Raw genomic sequence first — 25,823 nt, forward strand, 5'->3', positions numbered from 1 at the left:
CTTACCTCCCGAGATGAAACGGGGTTTAATCTATATTCGATTTCTCTTTAACATTCCCATAGCGGCACTAGCTCCTCATCTTCACGTCTTTCCCTTTTGGGACTGAGAAGGCTGAACAGGTCACTAGAGAGCGGGATATAAAGATCAAGACGACCAAAGACTCCGTCAAGCTGAAAATCACTATCAATGTCCTTCCTTGACCAAAGACAAAATGTTCGCCCCATTCTGGCAAATTAGCTTGGCGTTTATCTCCCTTATCTACCTCTGCATATCAATCTACCGCGCCATATTCTCACCACTCTCCAGGCTCCCAGGACCAAAATACACCCTCTTCTCAGAACTCTACCTCGTGATCCAAGAATTTACTGGCAAGAGAAGAGAATACATCCATGAATTGCACAAGAGATGTGGAGCTGTTGTGCGGCTGGGACCGAATGAGGTCTCTTTCACGAGTTTGGAGGCGATGAAGGAGATTTACACGTCCGGTGGGAGTGGGTATGATAAGACGGAGTTCTATACGCTGTTTAAGCAGTTTGATACTAGGTACGAGTCCAAAGTCTTCTAGGTGGAGGACATTGCTAATTTAAGCCAGGACTATGTTTTCGACGCTTGATAAGGGGACGGTCCGTTTTGATCAATAGTTTGTAAAAGGTGATATTGACATTTCGTTAGCACAGTCAAAAGAAGCGGTTCATTGCTAGTCAGTATGCGAATACCAATATCATGCGGCCGCAAGTCATGGGGGGCATCCAGGACCGAGCAGGTGCTTTTGTCAAGAAGTGCATTGAGTCTGGCCAATCTGGGATAGATGCATACGTAAAGCCCCTCTCCTCCATCTCTTAATCAAGCTGAGTCTTGGAGGTGTATCTGCATTGCTTCGCATTAGATTGTGCTTCTCATCACCTTTTTGGTCGATATGGTACACATTCGATCGAAAAGAAAGCGGACTTGGAAATGATGGAGGAACTTTCGTATCACGACAGTCTTAAGAGTTCGTCTATTTAACTTGCGCTATGGGAACATTCTCACGCCATTACAGATAACCTTGCTCAATACCGTTGGCCAACGATGTCCGCAATATTCGATAAGATCATTAAGCCAAGACCCTCTCCCATTGCCAATGAATATGTTTTGGATTGCATCCAGAAGTCAGACGCGGGAGAGCAAACACTCATATATAAGCTCCAGAACAGCAAAGACAACTTCCAGCAGATCCAGATGGCTGCTGAATGTATAGACCATCTCGCTGCTGGAATCGATACCACCGGTGATGCTCTCTGCTTGCTGATGTACCAGCTCTCTCTGTCAGAAAGCTGGCATGTGCAGGATCTGCTCTTTAGCGAATTCAACGAGAATAAAGACAAGTCACTAGACGATCTCCCATACTTGGATGCTGTGATTAAGGAAGGCTTGCGATGTTTCCCGCCGATACCAATGTCTCAACCACGATATGTTCCAACTGGCGGCCGTACAATCGATGGATATTTCATCCCAGCGTGTGCAATTGTCAGCTGTCAGGCATGGAGTGTTCATCGACTCAACGAAGACGTCTTTGTCAAAGGCGATGAGTTTCTCCCGGAAAGGTGGCTAGACGCTGAAACGAATCTTGAGAAGAACAGACTCTTCTTCTCATTTGGTATAGGAGGCAGAGGTTGTACTGGCAGACAGTAAGTTTGGTCCCTACTTTTTTGGAATATATGTTGATGAAGTGAAGTCTTGCAATGGCGGAGATGAAATGTCTCCTGCGGGAAGTGTATTCTCGCTTCAGGACTCGAATTGCTCCAGACATGAAAGGAAGAATGACACTTTCAGATCAGATTATTTCGAGTCGACCGCTGGATCAGACTTGCAAACTCATTTTTGAGCCGATAGTATAGAAATAGAACTTACTCTTCTTGATCAAGTTCCAGCACCGTTTTTGACATTTTGCCTTTCCGTGCAATGTATCGGGTCTCTTATGCACAACATCTATTGCGCTGGCCTGCAATTGAGATAAAACTAATGTATGCAATTTCTCGATCTAGTAATAGTTCCCGACTATAGGAGTTCGGCGTTGAAGGCCGATAGCTTGAAGTTCAAAGATGGGGGTGGAGGTCGCGTGGTACCAATAAGCTTTTAAGGGGCTGCTCGCTTCGGCAACTGATAAGCATGGGTTGGCCGACGCGGAAGGCTTGCCTCTGACACACATATATCCACTATTGGGGCGTCTTTCATATATACCTGTTATTTCCTGTTTACTGGATCGAACTTGCCTCATCTTTCTTCAGAAAACGTACACGGAATCCGCTCCATTGTTAAACCCGTAACTTCACCTGAAAAGGTAAGATCTTACGTCATTATTCCAGAAACTGCTCGAGGTCTAACCCATATGCAGCTCTTCAAAATGACTGTCTCAGCTTCAAAGCACCCTCTAGACCCCCTGACCGCAGACGAGATCCTCCAAGTCTCATCCCTGCTCAAAGCCAAAACATCAAGCAAGAGCCTTCATTTCAAAATGATCACCATTCTCGAGCCACCAAAAGCTCAACTTCGTCCATTCCTGATAGCTGAAAGAAATGGAGGCCCTCAATTAAGACCTCCCCGAAAGGCCTCTTCTCTCTATTATCACTTGGGAACAGCGGACCTCTTCCTCGCCGAAGTGAACTTGGACTCCAATTCCGTCGATAGCGTCAAGAAGCTAGCCCCTGAGCTTCATGGCCAAAACGATTTTGACGAGTCGATGGCCTTGAGAGACGCTTGTCTCAGCCATCCGAAGGTCTTAGCAGAGGTTAAGAAGTTTAAGCTTCCTGAGCATTTGGAGGTTGTATGTGATCCTTGGCCGTATGGACGAGACTCGGAGAAGAACTTGCCGCGCTACGTTCAGGTGGGTTCGGGACAATCTCTAGGGATGAATGTCTGTTGATGGAAGAAGTGCTACCTATTTGCACGAGCCCACCATCCGGGATCTAATCATTATGATACGCCGCTTCCATTTTCGCCAGTTCTTGACATGATTACCAAGGACGTGGTCGAGATCATTCAACTTCCGACCGGTTCGGGAGCTGAGTTGAATCATGATGCTGTATTTCAACCTCACGAGGCGAAGGAGTATCATCATGAGCTCCAGAAACAGCCAGAAAGGACTGACTTGAAGCCTTTGATTGTTCACCAGCCTGAGGGTGTTTCTTTCACCATCGATGGGAATCTGATCAAGTGGCAAAAATGGAGATTTCGATTGGGCTTCGTAGGTGTTCGGGGAGAACCCTTTTCCTATTTTTGACTGTTTCAAGATTTTCTCCCGAGACAATGTCTCGGTTCTCCCGGAACAACCTTAATTGAATAATTGCTGATTCCCCCGTTAACTAGACGTGGCGCGAGGGGATGGTGCTCCATGATGTCACTTATGATGGCCGAGAATTGTTCCACAGGCTGAGCTTGAGCGAGATGTTTGTTCCATATGGAGACCCGAGGTATCCGTATTCGAGGAAGAGTGTTTTTGATGTTGGTGATATTGGGGCTGGTGTTGCTGCAAATAACTTGGCTTTGGGTTGTGATTGTCTTGGTGTGATCAAGGTGCAAGCTTCCATTTTTGAGGAAAGTGTTGAAGTAATCTGACCGAAGCAGTACTTTTCATTCGTCATCAGCAATTTCCAAGGAAAACCTGTGGAGAAGCCAAATGCAATATGCATGCACGAAATAGACGACGGCATTGGATGGAAACACACCAACAGCAGAACAGGAGCTGTCTCCATTGTTCGCTCCCGAGTTCTTGTCCTCCAAACTATCATTACTGTTGGGAATTACGAGTATGTCTTCATGTGGCACCTTGATCAAGCAGCTGGACTTCACTACAAGATCCAAGCCACAGGAATTCTATCAACAGCACCCATAGATTCTGGTACAGCCGTACCCTGGGGAACGAACGTCAACGAAGGTGTTATGGCACCTTTCCATCAACACGTTTTCAGTCTACGTATTGACCCCACCATTGACGGCGACAACAACAGCTTTATCGAAGAGGACTCTGTCCCCATGCCAATGGACGATAAGAATCCATTTGGAGTAGGCTATGTAACCAAGACAAAACTTCTCTCAAGGTCCACACCCTCCGACTCTGCTCCAAGCCGGGTACACAAAATTATAAACTCCTCCAGCATCAACAAAACTTCAGGAAAGCCTGTTGCATACGCAATCCACAGCCCAGCAAAACAAATGCTTCTCGCTCACGCCAATTCCTGGCATGGAAAAAGAGCCAAGTATGCCTTCCACCCCTTCTGGGTAACTGCTCACCGAGACGGCGAGCTCTATGCTGCTGGAGACTACACCTACCAATCCCTTCCCGACAACACCAGCGATCTTGGGGCTTGGGCGGATCGCAAGGACAAGACCGAAAATACGGACATTGTGATCTGGCATTCGATCAGCTTGACGCATAATCCTAGGACAGAGGATTATCCTGTTATGCCGTGTGATACGATGACGGTCAGTCTGAAGCCGAGTGGGTTCTTTGATCAGAACCCGGCTTTGGATGTACCGCAGAGTACGCAGAAGTCGAATGGGAGTCGGTTGGTTGAAGATACGGCGCTGATTGCCACTATTGGGGGCCAGAGTTGTGGGATGAGGGCGTTGAAGTTGTAAAGCTGGATAATATGAGGAATTTGTTTGCATAGAGAGATACAATTTAGTGAGTTTCTTTTAGGGCATTTTGGTTGCAATGTTCTAGGATATTGTGGGGCATTTAAATTCCTGGTGATTTCCCCGAAGTTCGCGTCCCCTATTCACCCTACAAGTAGCAATAAATTCCCTTGAAGGTGACTCCAGAATAAGGTAATTGCCGAATCTTATTTAAACAAGGAGAAAGACTACTTTTTGGCAACTTACTACAGGCCCCACAACTTCAGGAGCTTTACCTCTACCTCTACCTCAACTTACACCAAGATGAATCAGCCAAGCTTGCTCCCCGAGGAGTTAGAAGCCATGCATGCCCTATCTCGCACATTATCCATGAGTAAGCCTTTTATTCCGCTCTTAATCCTACCCCATCCATCCGAACCCGTATTGACAACCCAAGGCCGATCTGAGCCAGCCAGCAACACCACCATAACCAATGATCTCAAGACCCATCCGACACAAAAGGGGGCTCTCACCATCGCCGGACTCAAGATCCCCAACTATATCTTTTGCTGTGGCTTCTATGAGCTCGTCTTCTCAATAACATACGGAAAATTCCTCGTCGGCCTCGCAAAGCTGAATCCGAACAGTCTCACCCGAGCAGCTGCGGAAGAGGCATGGTGGACAATCACCCAAGAAAAGTTTAGGGAGTGGGACCCTCCAGCAGAGGTGTATGACCAGGATAAAAAGAAGCTTTTGAGGAAAATGGCTTCTTCTCAGGTACGTTTGATTATGATCTTGGCGGTTGTTGAGGGTTACACTTGTTGACGGTTGTGGGGATTGGATGCACGGGAAGGGGCTGAAGCACTTTGATGTGCAGATGTACTGGGCGATGAGGGAGGAAGTAGGCAGGAAGATGGAAATTGTTGAGCAGGAACGATTGAGGAGGGAGCGGAGGATGAGGAACCGGATGATTATTGCACAGAGAAGGGAGAAGACGAAGGCAAAGAGGGCTAAGAAGAAGGTTGAGAGTTCGTCCAGTACGACGCTTCAGCTACGACCTAAACCTGAAGCTGGATCGGAGAAACCTCTCTCGGATGCTCCTGCCATCTTCCTGAATATTGCTGAGCTGAAGATCGAGGAAGGTGGCGACGAAGTGAAGATTCAAGGATCAGAATAGGATGTCTATCTTGCTTTGAGCAATATTGACAGAGGCCGAGGACTGTACCACAAAAGGAAATAATGCATATCAGATTTCTGATCTCGCAACATTGAGACTGGGTAACTGAATCGTCGCTCAAGAGGCGTCTTGAAGACTTTTTTTTTGACGAAATGAAAGCGGAGTTCCTTTGTTGTCTACCAGAATCCGACCACAACGTGAGGTCAGATGGTCAAATTTACAAAGCCCCAACGCCATGTCTAGAAAGTAATCAAAAAAGGTAAATGAAAATGCTCATGGTAGAGGATTAAGCACCGATTTCTTGGGTGAAGTAGGCTACGATGACTTGATCGTATAACGTCTGTCCCTGTGTCCCGAGACGCACCCTGTCACACACAAATCTATAGTTTTGGAATTATAAACTTTTTCTCGGCAAGTCTACGAAGTTTGTTATTAATATGCCACTTTCTTTAACTATTTCTCTCTAAGGAGACCACTTAGGAATAAAGAAAAGACTATAGTTAATTATACTATTAATCGTTTTAATTACGCCACCAATTACCGCTTCAGCTGTTCCCCCCTGTTTAATCGCGACGATTAAAGTCTTTTTAAAATTGGAAGCACTTAGGGAAAGGTTCTATAACAAAGTAATATGGCTCCAAATTTTAAAGACCCTCGGAGAGGAAAAGAATGCAGTCCGGGAGTTACGCCGGTGCGAATACAGGGGCCATATGTTTCAGTGCTTAGTAATACGCATTAGCCTAGTGACAATACTGTTTACGCCCGGGCTCGCTATATTTTTCTTAGCCACGATTCTCAGGCCTGATCACGTGTGTGGCGTACAATGGTTACGCGTGTGGCGTAAGTCCAAAGTCGGACATTTGTAACAAATACTTAACGACAACATCTTCTTCGTACGGTTTGAGGTACTGTTGGCCTTGGGCCTTCGCTTCTATCGAGGGTCGTCCGCGAGCACGATAATGGAGTGTAGAGCGAGGGACCTTGCCATGATCTGCGAGAGCACGATATAATTTAGGCACGCCAGGAGGTACGCCTTGCGGTAGGACTTGACTGGCTATCCTGCCGTCGAGATGGTGATGTAGGAGGAGACGAGAGACGACGCTCCAGCGCCCAGGCACCAGCGTGCTGCCACCTGCCGATAGAATGTTCGAGAAACCTGCTCAACCGATACGATTAAAATTTATCCCTTCGATAGCCTTTAGTGTCACCCGCCAGCGACCCGCGGCGGACAGACAGCTTAACCCGCCTGGCAGGAACTGGACGAAGGCTTTGGAAAAGCGCCACCCAATACTTACGGCGAGAAGAGTCGGGGCCATGGACTGGAACCGTTTATCTAATGTCTTAGAAACCACGTAACTAGTATATAAAGTTCACCTCCCCCAAGCCCCTCTATATCAAAGTTATAAAGATATATATAATATGAAACAAATGATTAATTAATACTCTCGAGCAATAGCTTAACGACGGCCTCGTGCCCGTTTCCAGCAGCGCGCGATAGCGGCGTCCGATCCCACTTATCCCTCGAGTCGGCTACGGCTTGGTGCTCGAGCAGTAGCTTGACGACGGCCTCGTGCCCGTTTCCAGCAGCGTATAACAGCGGCGTCCGACCCCACTTATCCCTCGAGTCGGCTACGGCTTGGTACTCGAGCAGTAGCTTGACAACGGCCTCGTGCCCGTTCTCAGCAGCGTATAACAGCGGCGTCCGATCTACCTCATCCCTCGAGTCGGCCACGGCTTGGTGCTCGAGCAGTAGCTTGACGACGGCCTCGTGCCCGTTCCCAGCAGCGTACGACAGCGGCGTCCGATCTACCTCATCCTTCGAGTCGGCTACGGCTTGGTGCTCGAGCAGCAGCTTGACGATGGCCTCGTGCCCGTTCTCAGCAGCGTACGACAGCGGCGTCCGATCTACCTCATTCTTCGAGTCGGCTACGGCTTGGTGCTCGAGCAGTAGCTTGACAACGGCCTCGTGCCCGTTCCCAGCAGCGTATAACAGCGGCGTCCAATGCCACTGATCCTTCGAGTTGGCTAAGACTTGGCCAGTCTTAAGTAATAGCTGGACTATGGCCTCGTGCCCTCGCTCAGCTGCCCATAATAGCGATGTTTGACCATATTGAGAATCTTCTAAATCCAGGTCTATGCTATCTTTTGCAAGTAGTACGTTTACTATATCATCGTACCCGTTCCTTGCAGCCCATAATAGTGGCGTTAAACCGTATTTACCTTTTAGCATATACGGATTCTCTTCTCTAAACGCCGTCTCATAGCTCTCAATTACTTCTCGAAACCTCATTTGTGCCATTTCGTAATTCTCCAAGTCCCCTCGTATTAGCGCAACGTTCCATGTTCCAGTCGTTTTGACTGAAGACACCCAATTCTTTGTTTCTTCTCGATCTTGCCAGTCTTCCAGGAGCGGTTCCCAGTTCCAGACAAGCGGGAAGTTACGCGGGAAGTATGTTATCGAATCGGAAAGTTCCAGTTGAAAACTTTCGCGCTTGTTAGGAGTAGTAGCTGCAATCATAACAATGACAAAGTGATCTTTATATGGCCTAATAATCATAGGCTTTGAAACTCCTTGTAGGAGACAGACGATATCACGCAGTCGGATGGATTTCGCCGACGCCAGAAGAGTCCATTCTATCTCGTTGCCGAAGCACCAAGCTGCGTTTTGGGATTTGAATGCGATTTTCATATTCTGTTTGCCATCGTCTTCTATACGGGACACCTGGCCAAGAACACAACCCTTTTTCTGAATCAATGCCAACGCCTTCTCCTCAGTACCGCAAATCTCCATGGATACATCGCTACCGAGAACGAATTTGACGAGGTCCTTGAAGAGCTCTTCCCACCGAAGCTGATAATTAGGTCGTAAACTAGTTTTTTCGGGATAGTCAGAGCTCATACCAAGTAAAGCATAGACTTTATCGCGGACATCGGTAGCTCCACGGGTATGGAACATGTCTATCAGCTCAACTAAACAACGAATGTTTAGTAAGGAGCTCTTTGGCAAATTTGATATATGTTTGGATCGAAGACCAGCGCGCTCTATCAGGTAGACCACTGAAGAGACAGTCTGCAAATTCGGAGAGGCCATATAAGAGAGCTTTAATGACTTAAGTCCCAAGCAGAACGCGTGTCCGTCAATCTGCGTAGAACCACACATCATTACGACATGTCGAGCCGCAGCAACCTCTTGAAGTACCTAAATTAACTAGATTAGTGTCGTCTAGTAACTATCGTTAAGCGTTTGTTCCCTTACCCAAATGCGTTGGAACCATTCCTGTTCAAGCAGCTTGAGAATTGTTTGCTTCGTTTCTTTCTTCGAGTGTTCCGTATATTCTTCATCGGCAGCAAGTCGTATATCCTCCAGAGCCCCCTTTATTTCTACTGTTTCATCTCCGAGCCAAACAAAAACACGATGTGCGTTGCTATAGATCTTCGCCATAATCTGAACCTGTTGACGCCGCTCCTCTAGGTTTTCTTGGTCGATGCAAACAGCATCTACCCATATGATTCGTATAAAAGAGTGATCTCGAAGCTGTAATAGCGCAGCGTACAGGTTTGCCCTGACAGAAAACTTCATTTTGTTTATGTAGATAGGCTGAGGGTTGTCTGGGTCGCCCCATACGTATGATAAAGCCTCGTACAAATGAGTTCCTGAACCTAATTTCTGTAGGGAATAGTTGCGAAGCTTGCATTGCAAGTCCGCATCCTTGTTTTTATTTGGCAATATATGAAGTAGGCGAATATTGTCGACCTTGAGCGGAAGTGAAGGATATGTGTAGGAAGACATAGCACAAGATATTGCACACCAAATATCGAAGCAGTGTGCGTTAGATTGTTCTGATAAATGACTGGCAGAATGTCCTCAAAGGCAGGGTGAATTGCAGAGCTGGGGAACCGTAGGAAGGAGACGTGAGGAAAGCGTAGCGAGGGAAGTGGGAAACCGCACTGGATTATGTTCGTAGCCCCTAGGGGTTTTGGTGCTAGCGGCCGCGCCACTGGCAGCCCTGGTGGGGCTGACAAGCGACAACGCTGTCTCCCTGATGCAGAATCACCAACATGTATAAGCGAACAAACACTTGCCTCAAGTTGATTGGCCTGGCCCGGTCCCAGGTGCGCGGAAAATCACGCACCACTGTCTACTTAGCGAGGCTGAAGCTTTCAGGGTGCCGTTTGAGGGGAAGCCGATTGTGTTAGTGACTGTCCTGTAGAGCGTAAAACAATTTGAGAGAAAAGAAAGGTTGGAGGTGAAAGCCGGAAGTGAAAAGCCGAAAGTTCGTTGCAACAGAAGCATTGTTGGCTGCGCACAGGGCCACTGTACTTGAATGCGGCGATGAAAGGCGATTCAAACAATATCTAATCGCCTGGCCAAGCAGGCTACAGATGCAAAGGGCTCAAAATCGCACTGGACTCGGTGATGAATGACGATTCGGCTCCAGACAAAGAATTTGATCACTAGGTCAAGCAAGATACAGATACGAAAGGCTCAAAATCATAAAGCATGAACCACAGAGGAAAGCCAAGGTCAGTAAGCTTGGGGAGTACAACCTTCTATTGACAGTGCTATCCTGCAGCCAGAGCAAGCCCCTCCATTCTCCGTCGCAATGTCGAGCTCTCTTCGTCCTCGACATCGACCTCAATCTCTATCTTAGGCCTGTTCTTGTTCAAGCCTTCAAGTAACATACATGCCTTACAGATATCCTGACTTGACATGTAGCCGCACTTCTTGCAAGTTCCAAGCGTCTGTCGAGTGAGCTTCTTGCCAGGTTCTCTCTTCGCCCCGTTTCGAGGCTCCGTCTTTGCTCCTATTCTATCATGTCGCTGGCCGCTTATTTCATTCGACGTTGTCGCCGTGACATTAATCTCCCTCGAGGATGCTTCCTCGTCTTCCCGTAACTTCTTTTCCATGTCTGCCATTTCTCCTCCACTCGATCGCCCATTAGTTCCACAGCCAGCAGTGCCTTCTTCTTCGCCATCAACACTTGACAACGAAACTTTCTGGCTCTTGCAATGGCTGATCCCCGTGACAGCTTCAGGCACTAATTTTGCCATGTCCTCTCCACTTCGAACAACATCTAGGATGGCACTGGGTCGTACCCTTTCCAGATTCTTGATCAGACTCCTCGCACTCCCTCTAAATGCTTCCGGGCTGTATAGACATTCCGTGCTAAAATAGTCGAGCTTCTTGTGGTGAGCATATAACACGATCTCCTTCTCGTATGCGTATTTCAAGGGCTTGCTTCTCCGGACCTCGCTCAATTCGTCTCCAGTGACAATACTCGTGCTTCGCGCCAGTCTGGGAAGATCTCCTCTCAGTAGATTCATCAAGATAGTCTCCGCCACATCGTCTGCGTTATGTCCAGTCACAACATGCTTGATCCCTAGCATTTTTGCTCCTCGATCTAAGGCTTGCCTTCGGAATACCCCACAGTACGTACAATTCCCCTTCTTGCCGATTGCTTCCACGACTTGGTCCATGGTCCAACCGTAAAGTTCATCATAGCCCACAATTTTCAGTGGCATGTCATATTGAACCGCATTTCTCTTGACTGTTTCGAGGGAGTCATCTCGGTAGCCTTTGATTCCTTCGTCGATGCTGAGAAGAACCAGATCTAAACCATAATTGTAGCGTTCGTTGAGGGTTTTGAGGACAGATGCGAGGACAGTCGAGTCTTTTCCACCAGATGCTCCTATTGCTATTCGGTCTCCTGGGGTGAAAAGCTTCGTGGATGTGACCGTGTGGTGTATTTCTTCCTCGAAGATAGTGATGAAGCACCACTTGCAGAGTTTCTGGTGATTCTTTGGTCGGATTATCAAAGCTCTAGAAGTCTTGCAAATGGCGCAAGGAACGGGTGCCATTTTGAATAAACGTCCACTTCTTGAAGAGTGCAAACTACAATCTTCGAAATAGTCTTGGAGTTCATCAAAAGTTCGAGTTTGCTTATCGAGCAAACATGCCCCACTACACGTGATCTTCGCTTGCATGCGCCAAAATTTTAGCGTCAAACTTCTCCCACAGTGATGGCGAAATCTCAAATCTTTTTGCGAACTTCATCGACAACTTCTCCGACAAATCGCTGCATCAACAGCCAGCGACTCGATCAAGATGGTAAGCTGCTGATTATATTCCCATGAAGTGATACATCTCGCCACCGCTCTCGTACCTCTACGAGCAATCGCAGGTCGAGATGCATTCCATCATCTACCCGAGGGTGTTGATGAAGATTGGCTTGAGCTACATCTGTGCAAATATGCCAGTGTAGTCTCTTTAGAGTTCAAAGAAGATAATTAGTGAACATATTCGCTGATTGCTTCTTTTCTCAATGATAGCCTCCCAAAGCCGGAAAGAAGGCTGCCCCAGCCCCATTCCCCCAGTCGAAAGCTGGTGCGGGATCAAAGAAGGCCCCAAAGGTACGTTCATCTACTCCATCCTTTTACAAATTTGCCAATGCTGATGTGATTAGAACCCTCTCATCGAGAAGAAGACCCGTAACTTCGGCATCGGCCAAGACATCCAACCCCGACGAAACCTCTCGCGCATGGTGAAGTGGCCCGAGTACGTCCGCCTGCAACGCCAAAAGAAGATCCTCAACCTCCGTCTCAAGGTCCCACCCGCGATCGCCCAATTCCAAAATGTCCTCGATCGCAACACCGCTGGCCAAGCTTTCAAGCTCCTGAACAAGTACCGACCTGAGAGCAAGTCCGAGAAGAAGGAGAGACTGTTGAAGGAGGCTACCGCCATCAAGGAGGGCAAGAAGAAGGAAGATGTCAGCAAGAAGCCCTACGCCGTCAAGTATGGTCTCAACCACGTCGTCGGTTTGATTGAGAACAAGAAGGCTGATTTGGTCCTCATCCCCAACGATGTTGACCCAATTGAGTTGGTCATCTTCATCCCAGCTCTCTGCCGAAAGATGGGTGTCCCGTATGCCATCATCAAGGGGAAGGCCAGACTCGGCACGGTCGTCCACAAGAAGACCGCTGCTGTTCTTGCTTTGACCGAGGTTCGATCGGAGGACAAGACTGAGCTGTCCAAGCTGGTCCAGGCTATCAAGGAGGGTTACAGTGAGAAGTACGAAGAGGCGAAGAGACACTGGGGCGGTGGTATTATGGGTGCCAAGGCCGTCGCTCGGACCGAGAAGAAGCGCAAGGCTCTTGAGAGTGCTATCAAGATCTAAATGTGTTCTTGGTAGGGCTATCTTCCTTGGCGTTTTCTTGACATTATGGTATGGCAGGGATTGTCGCTAGGTAGCAAAAATGAACTGAATGATACCATACCCCTGAGCTTCTTGTTAGCTGGTGCAACTTCCTTGTCAGATTCATCTCTCAATCATGATCGCAGTTATGAAAGCAGCTTCTGGACGCTTTGGTTCTAAATCAACCGCCAAGAAATATCCGCAATGCTCATACTCGCTTGGAGCAACGATAGCCCTTTCCTCTGCCCAGCCTCACCATCCCGGGATCGATACCAGGGTCGAACACCCGAAATGTACTCCGTAAACTTCATTTTTCTATCTAGAATCCGCATCCCTTTATCCAAAATGATGATCTGAATAGCGCGGCTCAAAAGAAGAAGAAAAAATCAGATAACCAACGAGAATTCTTCGTCGCGGGCTGATGAGGCATTTTGATGTGTGTGGCTGAACCGCCACATCTCCAGTAAAATTCTTCAAGTGTCAGGTGGAGACAAGGATTGAGAGGTGGAGGGGTGGAGGGTGGATGTCCGGGCACCGAAGCCCAGCAGAAGGGCTGTCATCCCACACGTTCTTGTCCATGCACATCACTTCTTTACACATCACTTGGCACGGGAGATGCAAAATTCAAAGGCAGAAAATGGCTTGCCCACCTGCAAGCAGGCAGTCGGTGCTTGCCTGAGTCTCGGACGAATCCGTGAGCCACTCGACGTGTTTGAGAAGAGCTCTCCCGCTGTTCCCGTCCGGAGTCCGGACCGGGGTTTGCTTCACTTCATATACCCAGATTCTCCTCCATCCCATCATTCTTTTCCATCATCGTCCGTGTTCACTCACAACTCTCCACATCACCTGATCTCCGCTCTTCCACCTCCCAATTTCCTGGAAGCCTTAAACCCTTGAACGTCATACCCGACGCAATTGACACTTCTGATTGGGCCCAAACCTTATCCGTTATCGGTCTCATAGCCGGAGAAACGGCGATCGAAAAATCCAACAAACTCGGTCCGCGGTACCTCATTAACCCTCTCTACTGTAATAGTTATTTTCCTCGACATATTTTTTCACCTTTCCTTCTCCCTCCCTTAACCCTCTATTTCCACACAACGACGAGAAGCACACTCGCTATCCTCCACACACATCAAATACAATGGGTTCCCAAGGTATGTTACACGAGCAGCTACCTCACCAACTCAAGCTTGTTGAGAACGCCAATTAACGCAATCAATTGCTAACCCAAACGCTGGAATCACAGGTAAAGACGACTTCGAATACGCCCTGAAGTCCAATGAGTCATGGGCGAACTACAAATCGCATCAAAACCCGGGTCTCTTCGAGAAGCTCGCAAATGGCCAATCGCCAAAGATCCGTATGTCCCTCCCATCCCTCCCCTTCCTTCTCGCAGCCCAATTCCCCCACTCCCCTCCAAGAGCAAGAAAGTATTTTGGGAAGAAGGGTAGCTAATCGTGACGATGGATAATAGTCTGGATCGGCTGCTCCGACTCCCGCGTCCCCGAGACCACCATCCTCGGCCTGCACCCCGGAGACGTCTTCGTGCACCGCAACGTCGCGAACATCATCTCACCCACAGACATCAACTCGCAAGCCGTGATCGAGTACGCAGTTGTCCACCTCAAGGTCTCGCACATCGTAGTCTGCGGCCACAGTGCGTGCGGCGGATGCGGTGCCGCTCTTTCTGACGCGAGAGTTGGAGGTGTGATCGATGCGTGGATCACGCCGCTCAAGGCGCTGCGGAAGCAAAACGAAGAAGAGTTGAAGGCGATTAGGGATGAGAAGAAAAGGGCTGTTAGGCTGGCGGAGATGAATGTGAAGAGTGGCGTGGAGAGTTTGCTCAGCACGTATTTTATTGAGGAGGCGGTCAGGGAGAGGGGGCTGAAGGTCCACGGGTGCGTGTATGATGTTGCTTGTGGCCGGATGACAGATCTGAAGTGTGGGAATGCGGGGAAGAAGGGCGTTGCTGGCGTGAAAGAGGACGAGACGGAGATTGTGAAGGGGAATCATGGGATGCTGGTCTTTGGAGGAGATGGCGCTAGTATGACGATTCGATGAGTGCTAGAGAAGATGAGTGACTAAGAGATGATAGTTGATGACTAATTGAAAGAGAATGGGCAGAGGGGACGTGTAAAAGATAGATCGAATACCCAGGATTCGTCGGGTGGTGGTCTGGTTTTGAATAGGGCTCAGCGGGTTGCTTGAAGCTCAGGCGTTAGAATAAGTCCCTCACTCAAGTCCAAGTCCAAAGAAATATAGTACTTGGCATGTCATCCTACTCCGAAACCCCGAAGACTCCTTTTGTTGTATGTTCAAGTTTGGTATCACCCCTGTCCATGCTGTGCAATCATTACAGTTCCGTAAACCTAACCCCGTCCCCCTTCGTCCAAAACCCATCAAAACTCATCAATCGTAGTACCAATCTTTTTAAACCGTGCAATCTTCACCAAATCTGCTCCGACAGTGAGGTCCATCAATCCCATACCGACAGACTTGTAAATAACATTGCCGCTGCTCAACCAGCTACACATCTGGTCTTCCCTCTCCGTTTGTTTCTTCTTGCGTTCCCGTGGCCCTTGACTGCTATTCCTAGACCGCAGGGAGAACGATGCCTTCCGAGATAACGAGAACGAAGATTTTCGCGACGGGCTCTTTGAGGTAGGTGTGGCGGATCCGTCTTCGATGGCACTGTCCCTGAATGCCATTGCTAAACTGCTCATTCCGTCGCCAGGAGTGGACAGCAGATCCACAGAGCTGCGAGAGCTATCGTCTGTGGAACTATCTAGCGGAGAATCGTCGTCGTGAACATCGAGGGGAACCAAGTTCTCCAGGAGAACAATCTCTCCCAATTCGACGGTCCGATCCGGGCCAACCCCTGCTTGTTTCAGCTCGCCGGCCTCTTCAACGCAATCAAGGGTATCCACAACAATGACGCCGCCTTCCTCCGCGCGTTTGTGGAAATGGTGGCCATGTCCGTGGACTTTGATTGCTTGCTTAACAACCTCTGGAGGAACTTCGATCATGTGTGGCTTGTAACTTCCAACAGCGATAATCAGCCGTGCTCGTTTCCTTCCCTCGGTATTTGTCAGTACCGTATGATCAAAGAGCGGCTCGGTGCTCGGTGTTGTGCAAATAATTATATCGGCGGCCCGGACGTAGTCCTTCAGCAGTCGATCAACCTCAACGTATTTGAGCGAGGTCAAATCAAACGTCGTATCAAACCAGCCCTCTCGTCTCTTCGTAGCAGCGTCGAAAGACACAAATGCTTTCATCAGACTAGTCGACCTCTCGTTGAAGTCTCGGTTGATCAAATGGACCTTTTTGATAGTGTTTCCACGCAGAATAAGTGCCAATCTCACGTGCCAGTATGCTTGCTTCCCAGTTCCAAAAACTGTCAACGTTTTGACTTTCCTTCGTCGAATCATCAGGAGAGAAGACGCAAGTGCAGTTCGAAAGGCGGTGACTTCTTCTGCGTTGAGGAATCCAAATGGCTTGCCGTCGGCTGACATGAGGGTGATCGCTCCCTGAGGTGTGGTATCCTTGTTTTCTGGGACTGAACATTCGTTGGTGGTGTACGATGGAGGTGCGGCAAGAGTGACGACTATATAAAAGTTAGTTGCTGGCTCTGGGAGAGGTTGGGGAAATGCACACCTTTCATCCCAATGCCAGTGGTGGAAGTTGAAGGCATGAACAGACTCGTTGTTCCAGTACTTGATTCGAGAACCGTTCTCTTGGGTTGGTTTATAGCTGCTGCTCCAGAATTGTTTGTCCCCGTTGAGTACTCATGGAGAGAGTGTCGCAAACCCGCCTGCAGAGTCTCAACCTCGTCCTTGGTGAGGTTGTTGAGGATTTGCTTAACATTCGCGTCGGAGAGAACTGTGAGAGACATCTTGGAAAGCTATTAGAGAAGTCGCGGAAGTTGGCCAATGGAAGTTCAAAGCAACTTGGCCTATCCAAGTGGATCTCGTTCTTATGTAGGGAAGAGTTGACTTATTTCTCTCCTCAGATTTTGGGTCATTGCGGAGTTTAGTGTTCAGGCCGAGACGGGGATGAGGAAAGTTCGCCCGTTGACCTTGGCAAATGTTGACGTGCTTATCTTATCTAATCTTAGCGCAGCACGAGCGCCTTTTGACGGCTTCTTATGCCCTCCCCCTCCCCCCCAATTCTTTCGGAGTTTAGACTTCCAACTTCCAACCTTCCACCCTGATGGTGAATATAATTGGCTTGCCGAGTGCCACTGCGCGGCCGTCCTGCAAATTATTGTTCTGCTTGAAGTTAGCATACGGCGTTTAGCAAAAGCTTCATCTTTTCCGACGATTGCTTTCTGGGAGGCTTACAGGTTCCTAGACTTCCTTGTTGAGCTTCACCGGGACTTGCCTATTGTGCTGGTACCTGAGAGGGAGTACTTATTTCCGGGATATGTTTTGCAGTTTGCCACCGCATTCTCGGAGGGAATGTTTACCCCTTTAAAAAGAACCGGGCACTTTTTGCAGGGGGCGCAAGCGGGTTGTCTGTGCGTGGCTGTGAAGCGAAATGCCGTCGTCCATGTTCGGCAGACTTTTCGGACATACCATTACTCGCTTTTCAAGATCGATGAGTACTTCTGTCTAAAGTCCCCCTTTTGAGTATGACTGGGCTTTCAGCGAGCTCTTGGCGAGTCTTGAATGGAAAGAATCATGGCAAATGTTCAGGGGTCGGGTCACTCGACAGCCTTGATGCCATTGCGGATGGCTGAAGAAAGTCAAGCAAAGCGTCCTCGTATGAGATCCAAAAAGCCGAAGGTTAGAACGGGGTGTAAAACATGGTTGGTCTCCATTTCTGATTCCTTGCTTCTCATCCCTCGTGTCTTAGCTAGTGGAAGATGTTCCACAGGACTCCACCTCAACTTTGAATTCTACCTTCCCAGTCACTTCTAAGTACTAACCCGCTTTCGATGTTTAGCAAGTGAGTAGTTTCTTACTGGCTTGGGACGCTGCCGGATGCTTGGTAGTTGTTGCTCATTCCATATGGCTGATGCTCTACAGAGTACGCCGAGTTAAGTGCGATGAGCGAAAGCCATTGTGTCTTAGATGCGACAAGTTTGGCGTACAGTGTGATGGCTATGAAGACTATTCATTGGCGCCAGTGTCAAGAGAACGCAAACCAGCTGCATTGTTACCGAGCACCTCGGTGGGCCTCTCGATATACCGGCCTTCATCGACAACTGGATTTGAGACCCAGGAGGAATACCAATATTTTCTCCATTATCGAAACCAAACAGTCATAGATCTCTCGGGGGCCATGCCGGAAGAAGTTTGGAGCCAAGTTATACCCCGTGCGAATGTTGGCCACATGGCGATACGCAATCTCACACTCGCTGTCTCTGCCATGAACAAAGCCCGGAATTCCTCTTCGCCGGTACCACATTCCCAATTTGGTGTGCGTATCATCCTTTCTTATCGTACTGCTGGTGCTCAATATGAACAATCGCTGCCAGGTACATGTACTGTACCAGGGCCCCTTTGAACAACCCCCCCCCCCAGTATTCAGTCTGACATCCTACGAAACGTCCACTGACTGAGGTGTTTTATAGGCGGCCAAGTACGGTAAGGCTCTCAGAGGGATTCGGGAGCTTCTTGCTTCTCGCAGCGACCTAGAAGCCGTCCGCATCTCTCTCATAGCCTCTTTGCTCATCTTCTGCTTCGAGAATCTGCAAGGAGAAACCGAATTAGCTATTAAACACATTAAAACCGCGTTGAACTTCATGCGAACGCATCTCACCTCCAGCGTCCGTTACGATCCAAAGCGGCATTCGGTTTCTTCGGTCTTCGGCCTTGAAGATGAGGTGTCAATACTCCTCGCGCGTATCGACAGCATGTTTGTAGTAACAGATTTCATGGCGGGCAAACGTCTAGTTCAGATAAAATTCATCGAGGGAAATATCAACATGCCTAGAGCGTTCAGAAATATCCAACAAGTAAGAAACTACATGCAAGAATGGCAATATAGAGGTTATCCGTACCTTCAGCGTCTCCGAGATATATATGCGGGAAAGGACGAATCGATCAATCCGCTTCCACCAGGACCCCCAGGTTATTTCGAGAAGACGATGAAATACGCGCAACAATGGTTCGACCTTTGCAAACCACTGTTGTCGAAGGAAGATCCCAGATCTCACGACTGGCTCCGGTATGCCATTCTGCACACGTATGGCCTAACATCCGTCCTCGTTGTCAAACGAGCATACTTGGGAAATGGCTCTGACACACCTGGTCTCTTCGAACCCGAATCCCTAGCGATGATACAATTTTGCTCTCGCATCGTCCAGAATCCATATTACAGGAAAACATTCGCATTTGATATCGGTCCGATTGAAGGCCTGTTTGTAGTTTGTGTGACGTGTCAGAAGAAGGAGATTTGCGAAGAGGCTCTGAGGATCTTGAAATTGATGAAAGGAAGGACTGAGATGCTTGCCGATGCGGGTATATATGCTACGAGGTGCGGGGGGATACTGAAGATGAGGTTTCCAGCTGGTGGGGAGAAGAATGTATAAATGACTGGTGTAAAACGTGTATTGCAATGAGATTTTGAATGAATTGAAGGGGATGGAACAACGAGGCCGCCAAAGTGGAGTTTGGAGTCCGGAGTTTTTATACCCAACCATGCCATGACAGCAATGTCCAAAAGTGGTAGACCTGGACGAATTCAGTGAGGAGTCCTCTCCCGCACCGCACATTCTGGGCAACACCGTCTCCCGGATTTCGTCGAACCAAACCTGTGGAGAAAGCAAGTGTCTGTGATTCACTCCTCAGTGAACGTCGAATTACCCCCGAAGGCAACCCGTACCACCTAGAGTAAAGTCCATCGACTAAGAATCTCGACTATCAGTACTAAAAAAAATTCACGACAAGCTTCGTTACGTCGAGCCTATAATGGCTGGAAAACTCTCGGCCCAACTATAAACCCGATTTTGTTATTTGATTATTTGAGGGGCTTATTAGTTTAGTCAGAAACTGTAAGCGTGACCCTTCTTCTATTGTTCGTTCGGCCAGGCTTGGCAATTATACCTAATTTCGGGTATTGATCCGTATTGATACCAGAATCGTAAGGTTCAATCCTAGTTCTATCAATTTTAAGCGAGAGTCGTGGACCCCCCTGTCTAACCCCTTTAATTACGATTCTTAATAGTTTTACTAACTCTGATTAAATTCTTATTTAAACTCGCATAATATTATTAAAGTAAGATTATTTATTTAAAAGAGCTATTTTTATATTTAATTGAAAGTAAATTCTCAGCGGCACATTTCCCAAGGACAAGTTAGTCTGTTGCTCGTTGAAAGGTGTTTACAATGAACACAAGTTGTTCGAATGACATGGAAAGATTCTTCGATGCTCCTCGCCCCAGCAAAACATCTCATACAGAACAAATTTTTTTTTTAATTAAGTTATGAAGAGCATTAGGAGTAGATATCTAAATACTCAAGTACTCAGTCCAAATAACTCAAATCCACCCACCACTCATCCCGATACGCCGCTCCAAGAATACTCTCAATTCTAACGGGTGCATCCAACTGCTCACTAAAACTCGCCCTCGGCCCCTCATTTAACACACTTCCTGGCCCATAATTCCCATATTCCGCAAACGTCACATTCCCAATGTTCGTCGCGCCTCCAACAGACGTGCTCCAGACTCTCCATCCCGCAGGCGCTATCACATCACTCAGGGACGTATTCTGGAACACGACGCGCGCGAAAGAGTCCCATGGCCGCCCGAGGAAGTTGGTGCCGGCAGGGATGGTGTCGTTGATTCCCGCAACGGTAGAGTTGTTGATTACGTACCAGGAGGGATTGGCTGCTGATGAACGACCGGAGGCTGTTATGCACCCGGCGGCGATGGTGCGGATGTCGATTTTGTCGAACCAAGCTGTTGCGGTTTGTCCAAAGATGAAGTCGATTGCTCCAACTATGAGGCTCTTTGCGTAGAGTTGGTTGCCGGTGTTGGCGAGGAGTGTGTCTTGGTAACCCCATAGTTGAACCCCATAATACCCTTGATTTGTGGTATGGGCTGAAACAGCAAGATTTTGTCCGTTTTTGTTCACGTGTCCGAAAGTGTTGGCTATATTTAGGTTGTAGAACTTTGTGTTCGGGTTCCACTGTCTGACCGTGGCGGTCTCGTCATCGCTGCTAACGTTGAGGAGGGCAAGATTGAAGGTTATGGTTGCAGTGTTGGCTTCATAAGAGCGAGAGTCGGGAGTCCAGCCTTGAACGGTGAGGTTTGATATTAGAGGTGGAATGTACACTTGCTCGACGTACGTTCCGGGGTAGATGAAGAGCACTTGTGGGTTGGTTGTCGTTAGAGATAGGGCATTGACTCCTCCTTGAACGGTTGGAAACGATCCTGGTGTGAATGGAGACGTCCCATCGACTATGATTGCTCCAGATGGAGCGGTGGTTTTCACCCACGGAGGAGCTGAGGAAGCCGTTGAGGATACAACACTGGATGAGCTCGATGAAGAACTTGGGGCCGCAACTGCAGACGAGCCGATCATTGCCCTCTAGACATCAGTATCAGCCTTTCCTCTCCCCCAGTGCTTAAAATTTAGTCAGAAAAACATACCAAGCAATTATCATGACTGCAAGCTCTCCTCTCCAACTGTGGAGCCGCCCACACTCCACCTACTAAAACAGCAAAGAAGACCACGAACCGCATAATTGTTCCTTTCCCAAAAGAGATGCTATCCGGGTTGCAGAGCAAAGAAGCCATGCAAACAGCGCAGCTGCTTCATATCGTTTTTCAACAACCCTCAGATTACAAACGTGCACCTTTATTTCGGACGAAATATTCTCTGGTAAATTACCTTGCGCAGCCCTTCACTTGCAAGGTTGAATTGGACGAAAAATCAATTTAGGACATGAAGATAATTTTTCCGGTGGTGGAGTTGCGTTTCAATTTGATGGGCATTCGACTAGGAAAAGAAGTTTTAAGGCACGGTTACGGAGGAAGCTTGGATGTTAATCGAACTATCGATTTTGGGAAACGGGACGTTGAACTTTAGATGGCGAATGATAATTCCTCCAATGGAAGAGTTTATGTTCCTGAAACCCGTGTGCGGGGGTAAGCTGGGGTAATAGTGTACGAAGTAAGATTTTCCGCAGGGTCCAGCGGCCGATCTGCGGTAATTAGATAGTCCTCGGGTCCACGAATTTCGGCATCAGTTCTGGGTCTATGTTGAGTTGTTGGTGTTGACCGTAGTTCATGGACTAGTTTGAAGCGCGGAAGAGAGCATACTTTTAGGGAAATGGGTCTGTGGTGTGTTGATACGTAATCACTATTGCGTATCCGGAGGCAAGACCTCCTTGAGTACTTCGGCTGGGCCGTTTCCCTTCTGCTGTCCAGCACCAAGACCAACGAACCTCAGCACCCATTCTCTCACCCTTCTTGTCTTCTCCACTTGAGGCGGCGCAGGATCCCCCATAGTAAGATCGGCTGCACTGTAGCACCCTCCAACATCACTCTTATCCACGCGGGTTCTGTACAGAAGATGAACCTTCGTCATGTCCTTTCTCAAGCTCTGCCCATATACATTCCCTCGAAAGCTGCTCAGAGCTACATTTCGCATCAAAACCACATCTCGTGGTCTCAGTCCCGAAAGGATACTTCTCATATCTCCTTGAGCGGCCTGCGATGACGGCAGCCAGAAATTTACTCCAAATCCAGACCTCGTTTCATCACCAACAAGAACTTCGATGAGCTCAACAGCCGCCCCTCGTCTCGTCTTTATGGCTCGCGGTTCTGGTATAGAAATAATCCCAACAATAAGATTAACGGTCATGGTCTGCGGATGGATCGAATCGAGATACGCTGCAATCGGAAGATCGCTCAAATTGCTCAAATGCCCCGCCACTGGGGCTTCCTTCGCAGCCCCAAATGGTCGCAACCGGGAATCAAAAGAATCAGACGACAGTTCGTCACTCGTGAATGATGTCCCTACATCTGAAGCTGGCGCAATTTGTGAGGATTGGATATCCTCGTGTCTGGCATATGACTCCTCGTAGAACTGGGAGAGAAGCTCCTCGGCTGAAGCGTGGCTTGAGGGATGGCTTTCTGGAGGTGCTTGGGAGAATTCTTCAATGAAGGAGTTGATTTGAGATGCAACGAAGAATGAGGCACCTTGGGCGCTATTCTGTTGGGAGAGGCCGGTGTAGAGGTGGTGCCGGTCAAAGCTTTGGGTAAGACCTGTGGCGAGGTGCTGTCGCTCAAGGGGAAGGGATCTCCATGCTGGAGGAGCAATTGAGGCTGAAGTCAGGGCGGGAGTAATTGGGACGGTCTCCTCATTCGCCTGGCGGGCATGAAGGCCGGCAAACCGAGCGATGGGGTCGCTGAAGTCGTTGAGGAGACCTGACTCTTCCCAATCGAGGGAGCTGGCTTCTGGAGCACCGACAAGCACCAAAAGCTTGGGAGCCATCTTCTCTTTCAACCAGGGTCGAGATGGCGAGTAAGCATCTTCTGTGATCGGGAGTCGCGACGTCAGTCAATCGCTGTGTTGAGTTGAAGAGATGCTGAAGGTTGCCTGAAGTTTGGCGTCGTGAGAGGTTGCGCGGCCAACAAACTTTGGTGTTGGTGGCGCTGAATACAGGGTTTGTCGCTAATCTTCAGGCACCATTGCCCCTGAACACCGAGAAGTAAACATACCCCTTTTGGCGAAAACACGAAAAAAATAGCTAAACCTCGCATTCTCAATTAGACATCGAGGATATGTGTTACTTGCCTTGTAGCGTACCACTCGAGCATTCAGAGTTTCGAGCTTTACCTGTATACTTGTGACGAAGAAGAGCAAAGAAAAAAAAATAAGGGAAAAAAAGGGATTCCGTTCCTGAGAGCAAAATAGCAAAACTCTGCTACCAACCCCGGACGGTTGGTGGCGGAGAAACCAGACGAACTGAGTTTTTTATTTGGCCTCGGCGGGAGAGGGCTTTCGAGTTGCTTGGCGTGGGATCTGGGACTCTTAACCGTTCCAACATAGTTGTTAGGTTAAGGTCTCTTGCGAGTCGTCTTACATCGGCGCCGTTTGCTGATGGCCGAAAAAAGCTTATTTTCATACATGAAGGTGAATGGAAAAGATGCCGGCCCGTGAAGCGAGATAGGGGTGCGATTTCGGAATCAAGAGGCCATGATAAAAGGCACTGTCCGCGTACAATCACTTATTGGAAGACTTGAGTGAGTGCATGCTATCATTGTGTTCAAAAGGGCTCAATCAGACCTGGCTAGTTTTGCTCGAGCGGTGAAATTTGCTTCATCTCCCAGACTGCCACCTACGAGCTTTCCCGTATTTGGTCGTCTTAGCATCGAAGTCCCGCCTCACGAACGGCCAAACTATGAGGGCAAGGAGAGCCAGCAAAATATCCAGAAGTACATAATCGCGAGGACTCGGACCACGCATATTATTCAACAATAACGCACCTTCAAGATCCACCGTAATAAAGAAATCTCCTCTTTGCACCCCCTTCAAGATCTTCTTCGCAACAGATTGTGCAGACTCTGTCTTTTGAATCAGCTGGTCTTCCGGCATGTCACTCCCCTCCAGCATCTTGGTCAGTTCGGGTTTGTTAGCTGCCTCTGCTAGAAAAGACTCCGATATGAAGCAGCCGGGATATGCACAATGAACCTGATACGCATCCTTCTCTCCATACAGGAGCAGTTCTTGCCGGAGTGTGTCGGCAAATGCGCGGATTGCAACTTTTGTTGGGGTGTATGCGATGTATCCTGGAATGCTGACAAAAGCTGCGTTCGAGGAGACAAAGGTAATATGGCGAGTGTGAGTCGTTGGTGCTGTACTAATCCATCGCTTCAGAATGACTTGGGTGATGAAAATGGCAGCGTAGTAATTGACCTCCAAACATGAGACCAGCCCTTCTGGCTTCAGATCTGCGAGGAAGCCTATCTGTTCTGGGCTCGTTCCTCCTGCTACGCAGAAGAGATGATCTGGATGAAAGCCGTATGTGTCTACGGCAGCTCTTATGGCAACTGTACACTTCACAATGTCAGCTCAAATCCCAGTCACCGAATTCAAGACCGATTCTTACCTCGGCTGATTTTGTGAGATCTACACATTGATAAACGATAGTTTGTGTTGCTTCTTGCCGAGCTGCCAGCATTTCTTTCTGAGCTTTCTCTAACCCTTCCTGCCCTCTCGCTAGAAGTAGGATATGAGTCCCTGCTAGGTTAGCTGATGATCCAGAAAGGGAGAAGTACTGCCAAGTACCTTTTGCCGCAAGCTCAAGGCCCAGAGCCTTTCCTAAACCTCGAGAAGCTCCAGCAATAACGACATACTGACTGAGGTATCAGGAATGGAACTCGGGTGCGGAGCGACATTGACAACATACCTTGCCTTTTACATCGAAATTGGCCATGATCAAACAGCGCCAGCTCTGCTAGTTTGAAGAGTACCTCTGTGGTGCGAATTCAAAATCAGATCAACAACTTTGAAGCACTTAGGAGAGGTGGAGCCTCAGTTCGAATCGTATTTGAAGCGGATTGACATGTGATTGAGAGGCCAAATACGATTAAACACTGAAGCACTCAATATTCTAAAAGGAACTTTTGGCTTACGACCTTCGAAAGCGTATTTTGCTGTAACACTTGTTGCAATGATGTCCTTTTAAGGTGTGAAGATGCAGAAGGGCGTCCGTCAGAGTTCCACCGTCTCCGTGTGGAGAACTTCGTAAACCCCTGCAAGCCCAGCCAAAGCCCGCATTCTCAAACATACTGATATGGAATGGCTTCTGCGCATATGTCAGCACTGCCTCCCACCCCTTGAAAATTCTTCGAAAGAGGGTTTCTTTCTTCAGCAATACCACCATCTGCTTTCAAAACA

At 48.3% G+C, this 25,823-nt stretch overlaps 14 protein-coding genes across 14 annotated transcripts; 7 read left to right on the forward strand and 7 right to left on the reverse strand.

Annotated features, from left to right (window-relative positions):
- Positions 1 to 211: 211 nt before the first annotated feature.
- K444DRAFT_531446 (cytochrome P450) lies at positions 212 to 1,877 on the forward strand (the record flags this gene model as incomplete). The annotated part of the gene is made up of 6 exons (XM_024874984.1): positions 212 to 543; positions 593 to 623; positions 673 to 816; positions 862 to 991; positions 1,040 to 1,667; positions 1,715 to 1,877. The coding sequence occupies 6 exons, from the start codon at positions 212 to 214 to the stop codon at positions 1,875 to 1,877; spliced, it is 1,428 nt and encodes a 475-aa protein (XP_024736090.1).
- Positions 1,878 to 2,204: 327 nt separating this feature from the next.
- Positions 2,205 to 4,969, forward strand: K444DRAFT_591317 (putative copper amine oxidase). The gene is made up of 5 exons (XM_024878185.1): positions 2,205 to 2,320; positions 2,375 to 2,863; positions 2,912 to 3,223; positions 3,346 to 3,552; positions 3,604 to 4,969. The coding sequence occupies exons 2-5, from the start codon at positions 2,384 to 2,386 to the stop codon at positions 4,615 to 4,617; spliced, it is 2,013 nt and encodes a 670-aa protein (XP_024736091.1). The 5' UTR covers positions 2,205 to 2,320; positions 2,375 to 2,383; the 3' UTR covers positions 4,618 to 4,969.
- Positions 4,970 to 7,163: 2,194 nt separating this feature from the next.
- K444DRAFT_563349 (uncharacterized protein) lies at positions 7,164 to 7,873 on the forward strand. The gene has a single exon (XM_024877023.1). The coding sequence runs from the start codon at positions 7,630 to 7,632 to the stop codon at positions 7,780 to 7,782; it is 153 nt and encodes a 50-aa protein (XP_024736092.1). The 5' UTR covers positions 7,164 to 7,629; the 3' UTR covers positions 7,783 to 7,873.
- K444DRAFT_531433 (ankyrin repeat protein) lies at positions 7,203 to 7,487 on the reverse strand (the record flags this gene model as incomplete). The annotated part of the gene is made up of 1 exon (XM_024874981.1): positions 7,203 to 7,487. A coding segment is annotated over one exon (285 nt), but the record flags the coding sequence as incomplete, so codon positions are not given.
- Positions 7,849 to 9,693, reverse strand: K444DRAFT_664316 (HET-domain-containing protein; the record flags this gene model as incomplete). Its single annotated transcript, XM_024886942.1, has 3 exons — positions 9,027 to 9,693; positions 7,948 to 8,969; positions 7,849 to 7,903 (listed from the first exon to the last, which is right to left on the reverse strand). Exons 1-3 carry the CDS (start codon positions 9,558 to 9,560, stop codon positions 7,849 to 7,851), a joined length of 1,611 nt encoding a protein of 536 aa, XP_024736094.1. The 5' UTR covers positions 9,561 to 9,693.
- Positions 9,694 to 10,142: 449 nt separating this feature from the next.
- K444DRAFT_613982 (adenine nucleotide alpha hydrolases-like protein) lies at positions 10,143 to 11,663 on the reverse strand. The gene has a single exon (XM_024880447.1). The coding sequence runs from the start codon at positions 11,627 to 11,629 to the stop codon at positions 10,334 to 10,336; it is 1,296 nt and encodes a 431-aa protein (XP_024736095.1). The 5' UTR covers positions 11,630 to 11,663; the 3' UTR covers positions 10,143 to 10,333.
- Positions 11,664 to 11,825: 162 nt separating this feature from the next.
- K444DRAFT_613983 (L30e-like protein) lies at positions 11,826 to 13,221 on the forward strand. The gene is made up of 2 exons (XM_024880448.1): positions 11,826 to 12,181; positions 12,235 to 13,221. The coding sequence occupies exon 2, from the start codon at positions 12,310 to 12,312 to the stop codon at positions 12,943 to 12,945; it is 636 nt and encodes a 211-aa protein (XP_024736096.1). The 5' UTR covers positions 11,826 to 12,181; positions 12,235 to 12,309; the 3' UTR covers positions 12,946 to 13,221.
- Positions 12,101 to 12,316, forward strand: K444DRAFT_613984 (uncharacterized protein; the record flags this gene model as incomplete). Its single annotated transcript, XM_024880449.1, has 1 exon — positions 12,101 to 12,316. A coding segment is annotated over one exon (216 nt), but the record flags the coding sequence as incomplete, so codon positions are not given.
- An 886-nt stretch (positions 13,222 to 14,107) lies between the features above and the next one.
- K444DRAFT_643853 (carbonic anhydrase) lies at positions 14,108 to 15,027 on the forward strand (the record flags this gene model as incomplete). Its single annotated transcript, XM_024884900.1, has 3 exons — positions 14,108 to 14,120; positions 14,219 to 14,326; positions 14,441 to 15,027. 3 exons carry the CDS (start codon positions 14,108 to 14,110, stop codon positions 15,025 to 15,027), a joined length of 708 nt encoding a protein of 235 aa, XP_024736098.1.
- A 338-nt stretch (positions 15,028 to 15,365) lies between these two features.
- Positions 15,366 to 16,858, reverse strand: K444DRAFT_591340 (NAD(P)-binding protein; the record flags this gene model as incomplete). Its single annotated transcript, XM_024878186.1, has 2 exons — positions 15,366 to 16,570; positions 16,621 to 16,858. 2 exons carry the CDS (start codon positions 16,856 to 16,858, stop codon positions 15,366 to 15,368), a joined length of 1,443 nt encoding a protein of 480 aa, XP_024736099.1.
- Positions 16,859 to 17,289: 431 nt separating this feature from the next.
- Positions 17,290 to 19,675, forward strand: K444DRAFT_591344 (uncharacterized protein). The gene is made up of 3 exons (XM_024878187.1): positions 17,290 to 17,773; positions 17,991 to 18,387; positions 18,542 to 19,675. The coding sequence occupies exons 1-3, from the start codon at positions 17,634 to 17,636 to the stop codon at positions 19,499 to 19,501; spliced, it is 1,497 nt and encodes a 498-aa protein (XP_024736100.1). The 5' UTR covers positions 17,290 to 17,633; the 3' UTR covers positions 19,502 to 19,675.
- Positions 19,676 to 20,435: 760 nt separating this feature from the next.
- On the reverse strand, positions 20,436 to 21,658 carry K444DRAFT_630811 (carbohydrate esterase family 8 protein; the record flags this gene model as incomplete). The annotated part of the gene is made up of 2 exons (XM_024883264.1): positions 20,436 to 21,503; positions 21,566 to 21,658. 2 exons carry the CDS (start codon positions 21,656 to 21,658, stop codon positions 20,436 to 20,438), a joined length of 1,161 nt encoding a protein of 386 aa, XP_024736101.1.
- Positions 21,659 to 22,264: 606 nt separating this feature from the next.
- K444DRAFT_613990 (uncharacterized protein) lies at positions 22,265 to 23,580 on the reverse strand. The gene has a single exon (XM_024880450.1). It carries the CDS (start codon positions 23,412 to 23,414, stop codon positions 22,278 to 22,280), a length of 1,137 nt encoding a protein of 378 aa, XP_024736102.1. The 5' UTR covers positions 23,415 to 23,580; the 3' UTR covers positions 22,265 to 22,277.
- A 590-nt stretch (positions 23,581 to 24,170) lies between these two features.
- K444DRAFT_591350 (NAD(P)-binding protein) lies at positions 24,171 to 25,612 on the reverse strand. Its single transcript, XM_024878188.1, has 4 exons — positions 25,333 to 25,612; positions 25,212 to 25,278; positions 25,033 to 25,163; positions 24,171 to 24,980 (listed from the first exon to the last, which is right to left on the reverse strand). Exons 1-4 carry the CDS (start codon positions 25,357 to 25,359, stop codon positions 24,243 to 24,245), a joined length of 963 nt encoding a protein of 320 aa, XP_024736103.1. The 5' UTR covers positions 25,360 to 25,612; the 3' UTR covers positions 24,171 to 24,242.
- Positions 25,613 to 25,823: the final 211 nt, after the last annotated feature.

The sequence above is a fragment of the Hyaloscypha bicolor genome, assembly GCF_002865645.1.
Source record: "Hyaloscypha bicolor E unplaced genomic scaffold K444scaffold_87, whole genome shotgun sequence".
Lineage (NCBI taxonomy): Eukaryota > Fungi > Ascomycota > Leotiomycetes > Helotiales > Hyaloscyphaceae > Hyaloscypha > Hyaloscypha bicolor.